At 40.4% G+C, this 18,541-nt stretch overlaps 1 protein-coding gene and 1 long non-coding RNA gene across 2 annotated transcripts; one reads left to right on the top strand and one right to left on the bottom strand.

Moving 5' to 3' along the window:
- Window positions 1-1,035: 1,035 nt before the first annotated feature.
- LOC108900562 (uncharacterized) lies at window positions 1,036-9,098 on the bottom strand. The gene is made up of 4 exons (XR_001963748.2): window positions 7,986-9,098; window positions 6,340-6,409; window positions 5,538-5,670; window positions 1,036-2,163 (listed from the first exon to the last, which is right to left on the bottom strand). It is a non-coding gene; the product is annotated as an uncharacterized LOC108900562 (long non-coding RNA).
- Window positions 5,176-18,497, top strand: LOC108900561 (LIM and senescent cell antigen-like-containing domain protein 1). Its single transcript, XM_018701683.2, is given in 11 exon segments — window positions 5,176-5,703; window positions 9,124-9,283; window positions 10,258-10,305; window positions 10,307-10,325; window positions 10,483-10,603; window positions 11,084-11,233; window positions 12,054-12,204; window positions 13,378-13,470; window positions 14,696-14,744; window positions 14,955-15,030; window positions 16,651-18,497. Coding segments are annotated over 11 exon segments (1,185 nt in total). The 5' UTR covers window positions 5,176-5,500; the 3' UTR covers window positions 16,766-18,497.
- Window positions 18,498-18,541: the final 44 nt, after the last annotated feature.

Raw genomic sequence — 18,541 nt, 5'->3', positions numbered from 1 at the left:
TACTGTGGACTGTGTGTTCTCCACAGACAAGGGTTAGGAAGGAAGGAAGGAAGGAAGGAAGGAAGGGAGGGAGAGGAGAGAGAGAGGCAAAGGGGAGATGAACTCTTTGAGGCTGAAAGAGTTATCAAACTCAGACTTGTACAGACGGAGACAGGAAAGACCAGACAGCTATGGAAGTCTGGCCAGGGACAGCCTCAGGTGAGTCCTCCTGTATGAAGCTTTTATTCTTGTGTTAGATTATTGATACAAGTGAATTTGATCATTCAGTTGTAGGATGACTGTTTTGTGTGTTGGTCTTTTATTCGCATTATATTGTAAGGTATATTGCAACTGATATTCTACCCACCACCTGTATGTGAGTCACTCTCAGTTTGTACCAGGCAGTCTTCACCTTTTGACTAAAACTGTTCTACGCATTACAAGAAAATGGTCCTCATGCTTTACAGAAATCAGCTGTCTTTTGGTAGCAGCTTACATAAATAGCTAAACTGTGTGTTGCAATAAGGAACCGTTTTAGAATGAAGAAATAGTCATGCTGGGCTTGTAAAACTTGACATTTTTAATGCCTGTCAGAAAGTACAGCTTCCCCTTAGACTGTCTCAGAAACTGTGCTGATGTGGTGTTGGGTTCTTGTTAAAATGTGTAAATGCTTCTGATGACCTTTTAAAATCAGCTGATGGCTGTCAGTCACTTATCCTGCAGTTTCTTTTCTTTCTTATCGCAAGGGTACTTTCCACATTTCTCGACAAATAGTTTTTGAAGTCGTCTCTCCTTCATTTCCAAGTTTGCTCTGCAAACTATTAAAAGTGGGCTTAACCTGTTCTTTGAATATTAACTTTTTAATATGGCACCCTGTTATCTGTTGGGTTGGTTTTGTTATCATTAGCTGGTCATCAGCTTGGCTATCATTATCTGGCTCTCACTGTTTGTGCTGTTAACACTATCATTATCAAAGAACTTATGAAGAGAAGTCCTGTTTGTCGTGTATGACGAGGACGATGTGGTGGAGTATTGATCAGCAATATTGCACTGAGGCTGCATTCCTCTGAGTCGTGTGAGCAGCAGCGATAGATGTACAAGACTCGTGTTAGTTTCACAGATTGTTAGCATCATTTTTGGGATTGTTCCTTTTCTGCCTTTCACAAATACCTCTCAGTCTCTCTCTCATTTTCTCCCTCTCTATCTCACTGTCAGTCTCTTTTGTATGTGTGTGTGTGTGTGTGTGATCCTGAAGTGTTTAGAGGAATGTAGCAATGTGAGGAATGTGGACAAAAAGAGGGAGCTCTGCCGTTAGCAGTGTCCCCAGTCAAACCAAAGACACTTCATCTCTTTCCTTATAGCCTCCGCCTTCCCATGCAATGCCTCCTTTATATTCTTTTTGGAGGACTGATGATATGAAAATCACAGTTTTGACTGATACATCAATGTATGACAATTCAGACTTTCTTTGTAAGTTACATCAGTAAGATGAGACCATATTAAGCCACGTAAGACACTGAACACAGGCAGAAAACAGAAAAAAGCTTTAGACCAACAAAAATGAGTCCGAATGAACAGTGCTGAAAAAGAGAATATGAAGTTATTTACTCTAGTTCTGACAGTTTTTAAGTCATTTGTACCAAAATAGAATCACGTTCTGTTGTGTGGAACAGATTGCAGATTTATACATGATGATGACACTCAAAAGTACATTCTGTGCTAGCGTTGTTTTGCCATCAGTGCAGCACCTCCAGGTAAAATCATAAATTCTAACCACCTGAAAGGTCAGTAGAAGTCCTATCACAAGCCATAAAAACAAAAACCCAGCCAGAAAAGCAATATTTTTGTTCAAAAATGAAAACTATTTTCAGAGTTGTGTTGTCCTACCATATTAACCAGGATTAATTACTGCTTACCATGGAAAATCATTGTTGTATGAAATTAAAACAGAACTAAATCCACAAAGCGTCTGTGCTGACCCACAGTGAGATAAGTTTTATATCTGAGAAAGTCCCAGTCACATCCAACATGTCAAAACAAATGATTTAATCAGCAACATTGTAGAGATACATTAGGGGTTTGTGTGTGTATGTGTAAGGTGTTACTGTTGTCCTCTGGCCTGTATGTGTTCCAGGCTGAAGTTAGTGACACTGGACCCTTGATAATGCAGGTCAAACTGGGCGTCTGGAACAAAAAGTGCAAAACAAAGGAAATGTTAGTCATGAATTGTGCTTGCACAGTCACCGAATCAGTGTGTTTCACTGAGTGCTACGTGTGTGTGTGCTTGTGTTAGTGTGTGTACTCTCAATGCCTTGCCAAAGGAAGAGTGGTTTTGCCCAAACAGTCCTCAAGTTGGTGTTGCCATGGTTGCTGTTGACACAGTGTGTGTGTGGGTGGGTGCGGGTGTGTAAGCAGGCAGGGTGTGTTTGATTTGTTTCTCCAGCCTGAGTCCCCCTTGTCTTGCACCGGCTGAGAGAGTCAGGGCCTTTGCTCAGGTCTAAAAAGTACAGACTGATTCACTCAGCTTACAGGAGGAAAAGTTTTATGGTGCTCATTCAAATGCTCGTCACTGTGTTACTGAGTATAATGGACATATCCCCCCTCTGTTGGAGTATGAATGGTTTTAGCTCTATAATATTAATAGCCACAGATGTCAGTATACTTCCTACATCTTTTTCTTTAACATGGGTGTCCTGACCTTTGACTTTTAATGACCTCATAAGGAAGTCTCAAAATCCTATCCCACAGTGGGAGCACACCACAGACACCTTGCCGGCTGCTGCCAGTTGCTGTAGCCATTTTTAAGCTCAGGTTTGACATTGGCACTCACATTCTCTCTCTCCCTCTCTCTCTCTCTCTCTCTGGCTCTGAAAAGTGAAACCAGTATTCCTTCAATAAAGATCTACTTAAGCACGTCCAAAATAAAACACTGGATTCAGACATATAATCTGTGGGACAGTGACAGTGAGCATCAGGCAATATGCTGCTTTATTCCATGTAGTGTGGCACCACACCACTCAGGAGCCTACAACAGAAAGACTTGCATGGTGAGTGAAAACCAAAACTGACAAAAATTAAGAGACTCTAAATTTGTAGTGTAAATGTTTGAAATGCTAATTGCAGATTCATTATAAACTAAAACAAATATGAACAATGCAAAATCAGTCATGTCAGCCCGGACACCAGAGAGCTACAGAGTTTCCTGTGCTCTCATTTTAGGGTGGAACTCTGCAACATGGCAACGACTGTAATCAGGAGGAAAGATTATGCGTTTCCTGTTAAGCACCCACCCTCTGCCCATTGTACCCCAGTCACTCAACACTGGTTCCCAGTGGATGAGACTCACCCACAAAGCAGGTGACTATGGTCTCGAGACAATGATCTGTTTTGGAATAGCTCTGGAAGCTTTAAATGGTGCCTGGTGAAATGTTTGGCTCATTATGTCATTCAAAACCCAGACTGTCTCTTGTTAGAGACCAAATAGTTTGAATATTGTTTAAAAGTGAAGAACGTGAGGTTATGCTAAACTGCGCCCACTGCTACAGTTAACAGTCCTGGGAAAAGAAAAGCATTTAAATGAATAATTAAGAAATAAAAGTTGAGGATTCAAATGAAAAATGTGAATTAATGACTGTGGATGTAATGTGCAGTTTGGCAGCCCCTTTCAGAGGAGGCAGAGTTGGCCTCTACTATGTATACAAACTCTCTCTCTCTTACACACACACACACATACAGACACAAAACAGCAGCTGCCAGCACCTAGTTTGGAGTTGAGGCTCCACTGAGTGTCTATTTGTAGAATGATGGAGTAATGTAGAAGAGTGTTGTACTGAAAGTCCTGGAAACATGGGACACACACACACACACAGGACTATAACATTGTAGTTTTGACTCTTTAGATTAACAGTTTGTCCCTTAGTTTTGGAGGGTGAGCGCAGCGACTGCTCTCCAATGAAGCATCAAACATGTTTGTCTCACTGGAGTGTATTTCCAGATCCGGCTTGATGTTTTCATGGTTTGGGAAGTGGTCATTAATTTGAGATGCCAGTAGAGTTTAACCACATAAAGAGCTATCATTTTCCCAGATGAGACACAGATCCATGGGTTTCAAGGAATGCCAAGGCTTAGACCAATGTTGGATTTCCAGAGGCAATTAACATATTTTAGGAGTGTAGCTCGAGAAAGCTTCAGATAGATGTTTTAAACTGATTCGCAAGCCATTCTGTTGACTCACACTTGAAGAGGACTCATTCCATGTTTCCATTATGTCCTGAGTTTTAATCCTGTCAGGGTCCTTCACTGCCAAACATAGTCAGTCCATAAATAATCACATGACATTGTTTAGCAATAGCAAGGCTTTAAGTGCATTTGGAAATGGTGAATGGGAAAGTATGCAAAGATTCCAAATTAACCAGCAACCAGTGTGTGTGTGCTCACTGTGGCGATCAAAGCTAAATGTGGCATTTGTTATTTGTCATAGGTCAAATTCTGTTATGTTATTGAGTGTCCTGCCACACAAGAAGGCGCACAACACCATAGCTGCAAGGAGACATTATGTTGGTGGATGATGGTGAAATAAGGGGAGCATAAAAATTCTGCATTAATTTGGTCAGATGCAGGAGTCAGGTTTTTCCAACCAGTGTCACTCACACTGTAAATGTGTAATTCAACAAACTGCATTGCATCGCTCGCATCAGGAGGATAACACAGCCTCTGTATATGTGTGTGTAAACATACTACTACTTTATTTCTTTCTCAAGTGTGTTTATTCAGTCATGTCAAACACATATTGAAATGAATAGTAATTTGTTATTTATACTTTTATTAGTATCCCACTGCTTAAGTGTCTCAGCTTTGCAGTGCAACATTTCCACTTTGTGCAATACCAACTTACAGCCACATTTTTATTTCTGCCAGAAATCTGAGAGTTCCAGCTGTTTAACATGCAAACACAGTCATACGCAGATTTATAGCATGAGGAAATGTTAACCAAAGATTGTAAGTATTAGGGACACAAAACAGAGAGAAAACATACACTACAGAGAAGGTTTGTGTGTGTGTGCGCGCGCGCCATGGCATAGTGACCTCTGTTTGGACAGGCGTCAGGGTGGGCTCTTTAATTTCAGTAACCTGCCCAAGAATAGACAGTGAGTGTGACAGGAGGGGAGACTAAGTTTGTGTGTGTGTGTATGTGTGTGTGAGTGGGAAAAAAAGAGAGAGAGTTGATGTGGGAATGAGGGAAAGAGGGAGTGTGTCTGTGAGAGAGGGTGTGAGTGTGTGTGTGTGAGAGAGAGAGCGAGAGAGGGAGAGTACTCCCAGCACAGTCTGATCAGTGTTTATGTCTCCTTCTTGCTATGTGGATTACAGCTCCCACTGCTTACTGGATTCCCCTTCTCATCACTGGAAACTAACACTGAACCAGCAAAGAAGATTTTATTGGAGTATTAGAAGTTGTGACAGTTAGTTACTTTAATATAGGTGTTAGGTAGATTTCTGCACTTAATTCAAGGTGTTGTAGAGTATGGAGATTAACGGTCGTGCCTTGCCACCATCAATACCTGAGGATAGGGAAGCTGTGGATGTTCCTCATGGGGAGATGAATGGTTACCACCAGAGGCTTCAGGATGGGGACGGGGGAGAGGCTGAGGTTCCGGTGTCCAAGTCCCAGAGGCGGAAGAGCGATGTCAAAGTCTATAAGGAGTTTTGTGATTTTTACGCTCGCTTGTAAGTACACGGTATAGCAGAGGGTTAGAGCAGTGCAGTTTAGTTGTTGACAAAAATAAAGGTTTGCACAGATAATGACACTCAGTATGTGACACTGAGTGAATATGTTTTCATGATCATGTTGTGTATGAAATGTCTCACCAGAGAAATCCCATCAGTGTGGAGTGAAAAGATTTTACCCATCAGCAAACCGGCAGCATGTTGGTGTTGTTTCAGAGTTTATATTATTCTCTGGGACGCTCCTCCTCTTTAAGTCACTTTCATGGAGCATACAGTGAATAACTGTCACATTGAGAATAATACATTTTGGTAGCCGACATGCCAATTAAACAGATGACGGTGCAAAAAATAGTGGAGATGTGAGTGTTAAGGAATTCAGTCTGCTCATACATTGATGTGATTTTAGTCTCTATGCTCTAAGCTTAGTGTAGTGTTAGAGAACATGAGGAATTCTGATATTCTAGGGTTTTACCAGAGAGTTTGACCGGCTTAGGTGCCATGTTTGTGCAGGGGTTACTCTGTGCGCCACAGGAAAGGCTATTTTTGCCAAGGGGGGAGTTGTTATGCAAAGTAGAATATGCCAACTGGCATGCCAAGTATGTGTGCATGAGGGACAGGAAGGCTAAATATACATACCATACTTCTGACTAATCTGGCTTCATCATAAGCTTTGGGAAAACATGGACGTAGGGTCACCCACTGGTTTCTGGAAGGACATTGTGAAATTTCATGAGGAGCTAGAGATAAAAAAAAAATCTGAATTTGGGTTAAGAAGCCGAGATAAGCAAACAGAAGCCACCATTGGAGTGACTAGTTGATGAGATGATGAACTGAGATTCCTGTCAGTGTCAGTGACTGCAGAGGTCTGAAAACAAACTGAAAACAAACTGTTTGCACTTTTCCACTTCTGGAAGACTAAAGTCTTGACTAGCAGCTGGTGGGAAGCCGGTGAGGGATCATGTTCTCCTTGCTAATGACTCCTTCAGACTAAGTGGTCTGTCTGCACCGTTTTCCTCTGTCTACATCCTCTTTTAACAGTGGGAGTTACCACAAGAAGGACTGGTAGACTTGCCCCAGTGCATTGGGCTATTTTGTTTTAGTCCTACAACTGCTCGCAAGCTTGTCTCTAACTCACGGAGGGTGCTAGAGGCAGATACGAGGGTGGAAATGCCTAAGAGATGTATCACTTCCTCCCACAAATCCTTTGGATAGGGCAGGGTTGTCAGTGTGTGTGATATCAGCCCAGGCAGGGTATATAGAACAATATGTATTTGATAAGTCTGTGAGAAGTGGATCCAGATGGAAGCCGTGCTTTTTCCCATACATCTTATTTCACGGTACGCCAGAGAAGTGTGTCTGGGAGCTTTTGGAACGCTCCCTGATTCCCCAGTTGGTCTAACTAAATTAATATGAACAGATGGCATCACTCCATAAAAATCTTACATGGTCCTGTGTATTGTGTGTGTGTGTGTGTGTGTTGCCTGGATACACTTTGGTATTCTGACCTTTCAAACAAAGCAGAGAAGCCAGGATTGTCCCACCATTCTCTCCTTCTTTTACCTTTGCTCTTTCATTATCTCTGTCTGCTGCTTAATCCCATTTTCATTTGCCTCCAGTATCAAGCAGTGTTGTTACTGTGGGCATCAACACTGGGACATTTGCTATTGATTAATTAGTTTGTTGCAGTTTTATCATCATGGAAATAGTCTGTGGTTCAGCCGGAGAATAAATCTGTGATACAAGTAAGGTTGGGGCAGTATGTCGATATAGATCATCAGATGAAAGAGAATCCACCAATACAGAATCTGCTGTTATCTGCTATGCTATATTCATCCATAGCAGTAGAAGTCCGACTCTTGTGTTCAGTTTTTCCTACAAGATAAAAGTTCTTGAAAACATCCATTTGAGAATTAATTCAGGCTGGTCAGATAAACACTGGGCCAATCAGGCAGCTGGAGCTGTGTTTAGATGATAGCATGACTTGCCTTCTCTCGTAATCCCAAACCTTGTCAACAACTATAAAAACCAGCTGGTGTAAATACAAACTAATGTACGATTCAGCAGTTGAATTCCACATTTTCTCACTGTAGACTTATTCAGTTTGAAGGTCAGTGTAGGAGACATTTGACTACTTGTACATGTCCAGATCATTGCCATGATTAATGCTCAGTGAGTGGTGTATTTATCATATGTATAAAGAGTACCTGTTGTGACATGAAGGACAGCAATAACACACATCATTTTGTGTGATAGTGAGCAGAAAAAAGTGTACAAATAAATACCTTTTTGGGAAGCACTCTGGCAGGTTTTCGGGTGTGACCACATTTGTTCTGCAGGCTCTGGCAGCAGTACTTCCTGTATAAAGAGATTATTAGCCTGCGGCCCTGCCCTGCTAATATATTAGTCATGTTTTTCAGAGACGTAACAGTTGTGATTGTTTTATGAGAGGGCAGTATCAGGTCCATGTGTCATACCAATTCTGTCTCACTACTTTTGTTCTTAAAACAGTTAATGAAGTCTGACTGGTGTTTTTTGTTGATATGATATTGACCCATATCTGTGCATGAACTCACATCGCTCAGAGAAACTGCTGATACAGAGCTCAGTGCAGATGGATCAACAGTAACTTCAGCTTGTCTCTCAAAAGACAACATGCAAGTTTCCCATCTCACTGATCCCCACACCCTGATAAGTAGAGCCAAAATAAACCTGGAGCCAAGATATTGTGTGTGTGGGCTGATAACCTCTTACATCACATTTTCCCCAGTCTACTTTTCTTTCTCCTTGCATTGAGTACATCATCCAGTTGTTTTCATGACAGGAGAATTATGGGATACTAATGTTAAAATATTGCTGTTAGGTGTGTTTCCAAAGTCCAAAGTCAATTTGGAGTTTGCTGACATTTAAGAAATATGACACATCAGAGACAAATTCCTTATACATGTACAACCAATGCATGGAGACAGTCAAATCAGATACATTATGTTTTTTATTAAGCTGAAGAAACACAGCTAGTATAACAGAATATCTTGTCCTATTAATCAACACTGAAAGCAAATATTTTAAAAACAATTTCATGAATCATTGAACTATAAATGTAAGCATCTCTGTCTGTCTCTCTGTCTGTATTTTAATTTTCTTCACAACCATCCAATATATGTACTATAATAATTTTACCACTTGTGAATTTCTATCTTATATTCACATAATATCAATTCTATTGTGATAATTTAGAAAGGCAGCATAATTGTGTTAACGTTTTATGGCTTCTTTTTATCCTGAACCAACTAAAAAATATTAAATACGTTTTTGACTTCCACTGCACTGCAACCATTAACAAAGTCTAGTCACTCATTTGCCACCCAGTTTGAGTATGAATGTACTTTTGCATCCTGATTGTGATTTTTTTTTTCTTCTCAGCAACATGGCCAACGCTCTGGCCAATGCCATGTGTGAGCGCTGCAAAAGTGGCTTTGCCCCAGCAGAGAAGATAGTGAACAGTAATGGGGAACTGTACCATGAGCAGTGCTTTGTGTGCGCCCAGTGTTTCCAACAGTTCCCAGAGGGACTCTTCTACGAGGTAACACTTTGTCCTATGATTTCGGTGTAACTTTCTTAATCCAATGAAAGATGCATGATTCACTTCCTGACAGGTTTAATTTCACTTCCAGAGGGCAGTGGGTTACAATAAATGAAAATTGTGCGGTTAAGTTAAAAACACACAACATTAAATCTTGTGTCATCTGGATTTGGCCCAGGTCCAGGTTTGGATTAACAAACTGGTTTTCTCATTTTTCTGGCAGTAACATCACTGTTCAGTGAAAGGTTGTTGTTAGTGCATATCCCTTAACACGTGGTCCTGTTGAGGTAAATAAAGAGGGGGGAGCACAGCTTTAATGCATTATTGAATTACTAGAGGCACATTTCCAGTAAGCTGTTTGCTCACCAACCTTAACACAAGGTTTTTCAGGCTCCAGAGAACCTGATGCTCTTTATGTTGGTCAGTTTGTCAAAGAGAAGGTGTCTCTAATGCGCCGATCAATAGAAACATCAAAGCAACGGGTGTGACATTAATTTTTCATTCCCTATTCTACTGCCATAAATAAACACCAGTCAGGTGAACAGATACAGACAGAACGCTAGCTCTAAAAACTCTGCACATTCATACAGACAGGAAGATGCAGTCATTCGTCTTTCAGGTTCTTTCTCTTGATTTATTTGAGCTTTCTTAATCTCTCTGTGGAGGAATAACTGTATGTCAAGAATCAGTTCTGTAAGATTGAGTCTTAAGAAAGTCACATTTCCATAGAGCCAAAATGCAAATCAGGTTTTTAACACAGACTTCTCACCATGTGACCAATTCAATTCTGAACTGAGAAAATTCAGACATTGAGTCATATTTTTAGCCAGGTATTTTTGACATTTTAGAAATAGTTTGTGTACATAGATTTTTATTAAAATACTGTTTATTAATATGATTGCAATTACAACGTGTTTATGTACCTTATGTATACTATGATTAATTGTGTGCAAATTGTTTGATTCTGTTGATAGTTTGAAGGCAGGAAATACTGTGAACATGACTTCCAGATGCTGTTCGCTCCCTTGCTGCCACCAATGTGGTAAGTACAGGAACTGCAGTAAAAGAGAATGAATACCACACACGACAGTTTCACTGTCTGCTCCTACCCACTCAGGGTCATATGTAGATGTAGCCTGGAGTGTTATGACCTTTAAATAAGTATTAAGTAGCTGATTTCTATGTTGTTCTTCTTTCAGGTGAATTCATCATCGGCCGCGTGATCAAGGCCATGAACAACAGCTGGCATCCAGACTGTTTCTGCTGTGATATCTGCCAGGCTGTGCTCGCCGATGTTGGTTTCGTTAAGAATGCTGGAAGGTCAGTTCCTCTGCAACCGGCCACTGTAATTCCACCGGTGATATTCATCTAATCATATCAGCAACTGCCTTTTACAAGATTGTATTGTCTGGCACTCTTCCTCTTGAAAGCCAGTATTATGAGAAAAGTAACCTGTAGCTTGCTGTTGTGTACAATAAACTGTGTCAGGGTTAGATGCTGAGCAGACTGGTCAGGTGTTCTGTTTGTGTCAAGAAAAACCTGCTTTGCTTTTTTTGAAGAAAGCTGGTTATATAGGCTGTAGAATCAGGATAATATTTAGCGCTGCTATTCAGTGACCTCTGCATCAGTTGTATCACACAGGACAAAGAAGTGGAAGGATCCCTGAAAAACATGCCAGAGAAGATATATCAGTTTGATTATATTGATCCAACTTAGAAGATGAATAAAGTGTCTAATTAAGTATTTCTCTGCCTTTTTGTTTTTTTTGTTTTTTTTTTCTCTCTCTCTCTCTCCCTTCAGGCACCTGTGTCGTCCATGTCACAACCGAGAGAAAGCTCGAGGCCTTGGCAAGTACATCTGTCAGAAGTGTCACGCAATTATTGACGAGCAGCCTCTGCTGTTCAAGAATGACCCGTACCACCCTGATCACTTCAACTGCAACAACTGCGGGTAAACATGCACACAAACCTGGCTTGATGTGTCACAGCATGAAGACAGTGATTGTCCTGAAAACACCCCTTTGTTCACACTTGCAGATAGAGGTCTTTTAAGTCCATGCCAGATTCACGCTTCACTGGTTCTGGAGTCACAATTGTGCAAATCTGATGTTTTTGGATACTTTGATGGTGGGATCCACTGGCCTGAATATGTTACAATGAGACAGATCACCTGTGATTATGAGGTTCAATTATTACAACACAAATATTTGTTGCAACTCTCAGTCACTGATAGAATAAAGTTATCAGAAAAACCTCACTGAGAGCCAACAAAAATAGGTTGCAGGCACAAATACCCAGCACGTGTAGTACTTTCAGTCTGCCACAAAGTGATAGAGCAAAGACTTCATAGAGCTCTCTGCTGGACACACTATGTAACTGTAAAACAAGTTGCGTGTCACATCCATAAGGTGATCTCAATCAGTGTCTTGTGACGTCTTATATGAAAAGGGTGTGGTCTTTACTTGCATCACAATTAAACCCTCACAGAGTGATGTGTGTATTTTTGTGTAACACAGTGTTGGTGTACTTTACTGTTCCAGATGTATAATTAACATGTAATTGTCAGATTTAGTGCTTTTTCTTCATGTTTTCTTCTTTTTACATAAATAGAAAATCATCACCATCAAAATCAGTATTGCTTTGGAATGTTTTCAGACATATTTCAATGCTTATCTTGTTTTAATCAGGAACTGTGGAATGTATTTACATGTCCTGCATTTTTTTTTCTGCTACCCAAACTGATCTGGTGTTATTTCCCTCCGCCTCTGCAGTAAGGAGCTGACTGCTGATGCCAGGGAGCTCAAGGGGGAGCTCTACTGTCTGCCCTGCCATGACAAGATGGGTGTCCCCATCTGCGGGGCCTGTAGGAGACCTATCGAGGGCCGTGTGGTCAATGCCATGGGCAAGCAGTGGCATGTGGAGGTGCGATGTTAACCTGTAACCTGTAAACCTTTTGAAACAACTTTAGTTATTCTTTGTTTAATATTTATTGTCAGATTGTTTTCAGATGTATTTACATTTGAAATGATATATTGCCTACATTTTTAAATTGTTTTTACTGCCTGTTTTTTGTGTAGGTCTAACCTAAGCACAGTATCTCTGAGATTCCCAATATATCCAATAATTCTTGGAAATGCAGTTTAATTGAAATTGTCCATTGAGTAGCTGAAAAGCTGTCCATTCAGTGTGTGTTTATGGCCATGGTTTATTCCTATTTGTTTGTTTTTATATTCATTTCATTCCACTGTGTGCTCTTTAAAGTGTGCTACATGTGTGGTTCACACCTCTACCAGCTTTATCTCCACAGTTTTCATCTCCGAGCTGTGCACATCATTCCTCCAGTCATTTCACCACCTTCTGTATCTTTATTTTCTCTTCTGTCATTTTACTTTTTGTGGTCATTTTCCTGTCATCCCTTGTCCACATGTAGCATCATGTGTGCACTGTATGTGAGCGCCCATTTCAGGGCCACCCATTTTATGAGCGAGGTGGTCGTGCCTATTGTGAGAGACACTTTTGACATGGTGAGGGGATTAATGATCGGCTCGTTGCTGACTGCTGCCCCGTATCTCACTTCTCCCTGCCTGGCTAGAACCTCCCAGCCTTAATATAAGGGTTACGCTAATATATAACTTCACCAGTTGGTCTTTTTTATGTTCATCCATAAAAGTCTATCCAGTTATCTGTCAGAGGCTTTTCATACTCTACAAGAATAAGATTCTGTGTGAAATCAGTTCTTTGTTTTCAGTATAACAACAGTCAAACTTGAAAATGTTGAATATTGGTAAAAAAAAAAAAAAAAATATATCCATATTGGTGTAACCCTGCTCTGTAGTACTTATCCATGATGTCCTTTTACACAGACACGCAAGAGGACTGCATTGAGTTTGGAGGACTAGTGCACCCTCTGGTGTCGTTATTGTACTCATTCTCTCTACTCTCTATATTCAGTTTGGATGCAGTAACAAAACATCTGTGCTGAATTGAACTGGTTGTGGTCTGACCTGATAATGTCTAATCCAGACTGTGAATGTGATCATGTACTGACCAATGGCTGTGCTAACCATGTGTGCTTGGCCGTGGGTTTGTTCGCAGCATTTTGTGTGTGCTAAGTGTGAGAAACCCTTCCTGGGACACCGTCACTACGAACGCAAGGGCCTGGCCTACTGCGAAACGCACTACAACCAGGTAATGCTCAACTGCGTTGGGAACACGCAAATAGAAGTTAAAACATGCTGCTTTCCTGTTTTTGCCTGTCATGAAATCTCTCCTCCCCTGGTTCCATTTATAGTATGTAAGTCATCAAAACAAGCTCAACTCTTAGCATTAAAGTCTAGATTAGTTACAAACTGGGGCTGTGCATTTGACCAGGGCTGCTAAAATATGACGTGATGATGGAAAGATGGATGGTGGAGGATGGTCATGTGGGAAAGTTACATCTTCCCTCTTAAAATAATTGCCTAAGTCATTTTTTCAGATTTTTCAGGAAACACAAAAAACTGAACCACTTGTTGAATATATGATATTTACTAACAATTTTAATCAAAACAGTTATAACAACAGATGCCTATTGACATACAAACCAGAAGGTCAGTCAAACATGGAACATGAGAGAATTAAATAGCAGGCAAATTAAAACTAAAAAAGTCACATTCTTGACATAGGCAATTATACTAAAGGGGTAGAATGGCACGATCTGTTTAACTGAGGATGTAGGCAATTTTACCAGAGGTGGCCAGCATCATGAGGAGATGATTTAGGAAAAAAAAAAATGTAAAAAAATGACTTAAGCAATTATTTTAAGAGGGTGACGATATGTGAAATTTTAAAGTTGGTTGTAAGCAGTAATGCATTTATAATCTACCGTCCAATCAGAAGAGTCATTTTTTCAGTCTATAAGTTTCACTAGAGTGCACTGTTTTGGTTGACGTTTTAATTGCAATAATTGGTAGACATTTGGATAAAGAAAAATATAAAACATTTTTGCTGGTGTATATAAAGAACACTGTGTGGTTTTCCTAGCTTCTGACATATATAAAAATATATTGATACAAGACAGAACACTTTACCGTCATCAAAATGGCATTTGATTCCAAATAGATTTTGAACAAGTTATAGCTGGCAGTACAAAGTTTTAATAACACCATGGTATGAACAATGCTGGATCAGAGAGGCCAACATTTTGCCAGTGTAATGGCTCCACCTAGTGATACAAAAACGCAATACTCAAGTACTTTTCTGTGAGGTTTTAAAATACCTTCGAGGCCTGTGTTTCCTTGCATGGCATCTGAGGGCAGAGTGTCATTTTAACCATGATGAAGACTACCACTGCTGCACTGTGTTGCATAATTTTGTAACTCATAAGACGTGTCACTGCTCACCCTGTTTCTCTCTCTCCCCTCGCAACGCTCAGCTCTTTGGAGACGTTTGCTACCACTGCAACCGTGTTATCGAAGGAGATGGTGAGAAAACATCAAATATATGTAAACATTACAGTGGTTAACATAAGTGTTGATTAAAGCACTTTTAAGGCATGCTTCTCTTTTACACTGCATTGACTGTATAGTAATTTATACATTGTATGGGCTCCCTTGAAATTCGATTCAGAGCTTCATTATGTTTAGTCTATTATTCTGGATCAGTGTCTCATGTGACTGTGTCGTCTTTTTCAGTGGTGTCTGCTCTTAACAAGGCTTGGTGTGTCAACTGTTTCGCCTGCTCTACCTGCAACACCAAGCTGACCCTCAAGTAAGTTGTACAGCGAGTCTGAGACACACATTAACTCTGTCACTGTGGAATGGGATCAATCCACTCATTTTAGCCCAGGATTATGTTCTTATTAGGTATTAATTATATTCTCTGAAGACTGTCAGGAATTCATGTGTGAATTGGCCAAGCTCTCTCTCTGCTGCTTGTCATTTTTGTCTTGCACAACTACCCTGCGTTTGGGACTACTCGCTGCTGTTAACTATTTGGTTTTCAAACTTGTCCCTTCTTGATTTTCTCACCTTTCTCTTTTAACCTTGTGTCTCTGTTGGGCTTGTCTCTCCACCTCTCCTCCCTTTTATCATCCCACTTCTTTGTCCTCTTGTATGCTTCTCTTGCGCCACTTTTCCTTTCCCTGCCCTCTGTCCTACTTTCATCTCTCTTCCTCCCACATTTTATCTTTCCCTTTCCATCCTTCTATGTCTTCACTCCATTCCTGCCTCCTCAATGTCTCTCTCCTCCTCCTCTTCTCCAACTGCCCTTCTGCTTCTCTTCTCCCCTCTTTCACACCTCTCGCCATCTCTCCCTTCTCCCTACTCTGTCAGGGATAAGTTTGTGGAGGTGGATCTGAAGCCGGTGTGTAAGCACTGCTATGAACGCCTGCCGGACGACATGAAACGCCGGCTGGCCAAGCGTGAGCGCGACTCAAAAGACAAGAAGAAGAAATTATTGATACCCATGTGTCTGTGATCCTCTTTTTCTCCTTTCTCCTCATTTCCACTGTTCCTCCTTTGGTCAGTTTCCATCTTTTTTCCTTTATGTTTTATTCTTCTGCTGTTTCATTGTCATCGTATTTCAAACATGCTCCATGCAACTTTCATCCCTCATTTCACTGTTAGAATTAGTTCATTCACCTTTTGAAATCAGGATTTAGTAGGTGAATATACACCAACTAGACACATTTAAGTGCCTTAACACTGAAAACATTCCAGCACATAACCACTGGTCAGGATTAAGGCTGGTACTCTGGTAACCTCTGCTTTGCAAACAGGGAAATCAGATCAGTCACATGGTGAAGGGAAGGCTTTGTTTCTCAGGTCTCCCTATCTGTCTGGGGCGGAAGGGGTAAAGCCCTAATCACTTCCGGCAGCCTTCTGGCAGCAGCTGTGTAAGTGCCGAGGTCCCAGGGGGTTGACACGTGCCCCGGTCCTGCCAGCGATTATCTGCTTTGGGAGGGAATGTCATCCAGGGGCAGCTGGGGGGAAAGGTTTAGAGAGCTGGCCAGTGAGTGGAATTAATGGCACAGAAAACAACCACAGAGAGAAGGCAATCATAGAACTTACAAACCGTCATGGCTGAAGTGAAAACAAAAGTAGGGATCAGGAGCAGTGGTACTTTAAAATAATTTAAAATGACATTAGCTACTCATTCACAATATTCTGTTGTTTTTTTTTTGTTTGTTTTCCATGCTGACATTTCAGTGTACTGTTGCACCAGTGATTTGTAAGAGTATGAAATGTTTGCTTTGCTTGGTGTCCTCAGGTGCAGCTACAAGCCAGCAAGTCACAAAATCATTTTTCATACTGCACTGACACATAAATGAACTTACCGGGAGTGATGCAACTATCCTCCAACTTGTAACTGTTCATCTTTCTTCTACAGGAACAAGTTTGTGGAGTTTGACATGAAGCCAGTTTGTAAGAAGTGCTATGAGAAATTCCCTCTGGAGCTGAAGAAGAGACTGAAGAAGCTCTCTGAAACTGTTGCACGGAAGTAAACGTGCGGTCAAGCTGCAGGGGGGGATGAGGCCGCGAGGTGGCCATGCATGGACGAAGTCACATTTCCAGAATTGACAATCGTATAAGAAAGAAATTGTGCTTTTAATATCATTGGTATTTTAAATTTAAGTTGGCTTATTTCAGTGGAACACTCCACTTGTTGTCCTCTCAGTTACAGCTGCAAAGCACTGAGGATCATTTCATGAGCCCGACACTGACAGATTGTTGGTCAGTCAGTAGCTTTAACTTTAATCTATTCAGCTCCTTTTGGCTCAAATGCTGCACTGTACATTTTTCATTTGCTTGCCTTATTTCACTGCTTTCACTGCTCAAATGACAATGGACGAGCTTTAAGAGAACACTGAAACATGGGGATAATATAACTGCTAAAAAGCTGTGTTGACAGGTTGTTCAGCTGTTTGCCAAGTTGTCTCATGATGCCAAAAAATCTGTCTCCTGTTGGACTTACAGTATGTTACTGATACTCTTGTATAATATTAGAGTAAACCCAAACCAAGTTGGAAAGAAAATGCAGTTGTAATGTGTATATAATATCTCTAATATTTCATGTTTTCCACCAACATGTATTATTTTATCTATTACTTATGTGTATGTTATGTAATATTATGCAAAATAAGTTTGTGTTTAGCTCTATAAAATAAGATTTTTTTTTTTTTTTTTTGCATCAACAGTTTCTTGACATCATACTGTACCTCAATGCTACAGTGATGGACTGAACCATCACCTGGAGTATGTTGGATTGCCTTGTTACATTCTATGCATTTCATGTGTGAAACAATCTCTATGCCAAGTTGTATTTACACTGAGTTACCAGTTTATAAGGTTGACTTTTACAATCCAAAATAATCCAACGTAATCACCCAGAAATAAAACACAAGCTAATAATGTTCTGTTTTTGTTTTATCAACCCTCAGTCACCTGACAGTGACAGAATATTAGAAACACCTTTCAAAGAAATGTGGGTCAATTCAACACCAGAGCTTCAGCTTTAAAATTATTGTAGAGATTAATCAACACCTCTGACATGCTGTCAACAAATACTGAATATCCTAAGCTTCACAGTGACAGCTTTTATTGCATGACAACTGGTAACTGTGTGTGTTACAACATGATGGCTTGTGGCATGTGCAGAGAGTAATGTTAGATGTTAGAACATGCGTCTCTGCTGTTTGTAATCCAGAGAAAGTGATCCTCTTAGGGAGGTGCACCAACCTCCTCAGGGCTCAGACCCTCTTAGGAAAGAAATCCAACTGTTGTGAATGGGAAAGAATCATTTCTGTTTCTGCAATGTTTCACTCAAGCAGTATTTAATTATAGAAAGCTTATCTTTTACATAGTACTTTGATAGAAAGACACATTCCATTAGTTTATGGAAATATAAAGCCTATGTTACTGTTATGAATTTCACCACCTAAGCCACAGCATTTCTCATATTTCACATAGTAAAACTATCCTTTGGGCTGTTGTGAAGCAGAACTTCAGCTCCACTAAAAATAGTCCAGTAGATAGTTTTATTTGATCTCTTTCTACCTGGGTGACTGAGATGACTCTACTGCTCTTATACTGTATTTTATCTTCACATTGCTTATCAAGGGACAATATTTCCCCATGTTAACACACCAAAGTGCATGTTTTAGACTTGAATGGAAAGCTATTTTAACTATATCTAAGATAATTCTGTCAGTTCATCCAAATAAATATGTAAATCAATGCTACTGGTGTACATGTAGTAGTGTTTTTGATTTACAGTTTCT

Source organism: Lates calcarifer, linkage group LG1, assembly GCF_001640805.2.
Source record: "Lates calcarifer isolate ASB-BC8 linkage group LG1, TLL_Latcal_v3, whole genome shotgun sequence".
Lineage (NCBI taxonomy): Eukaryota > Metazoa > Chordata > Actinopteri > Centropomidae > Lates > Lates calcarifer.
This window is presented reverse-complemented; position numbering and strand designations above follow the sequence as displayed.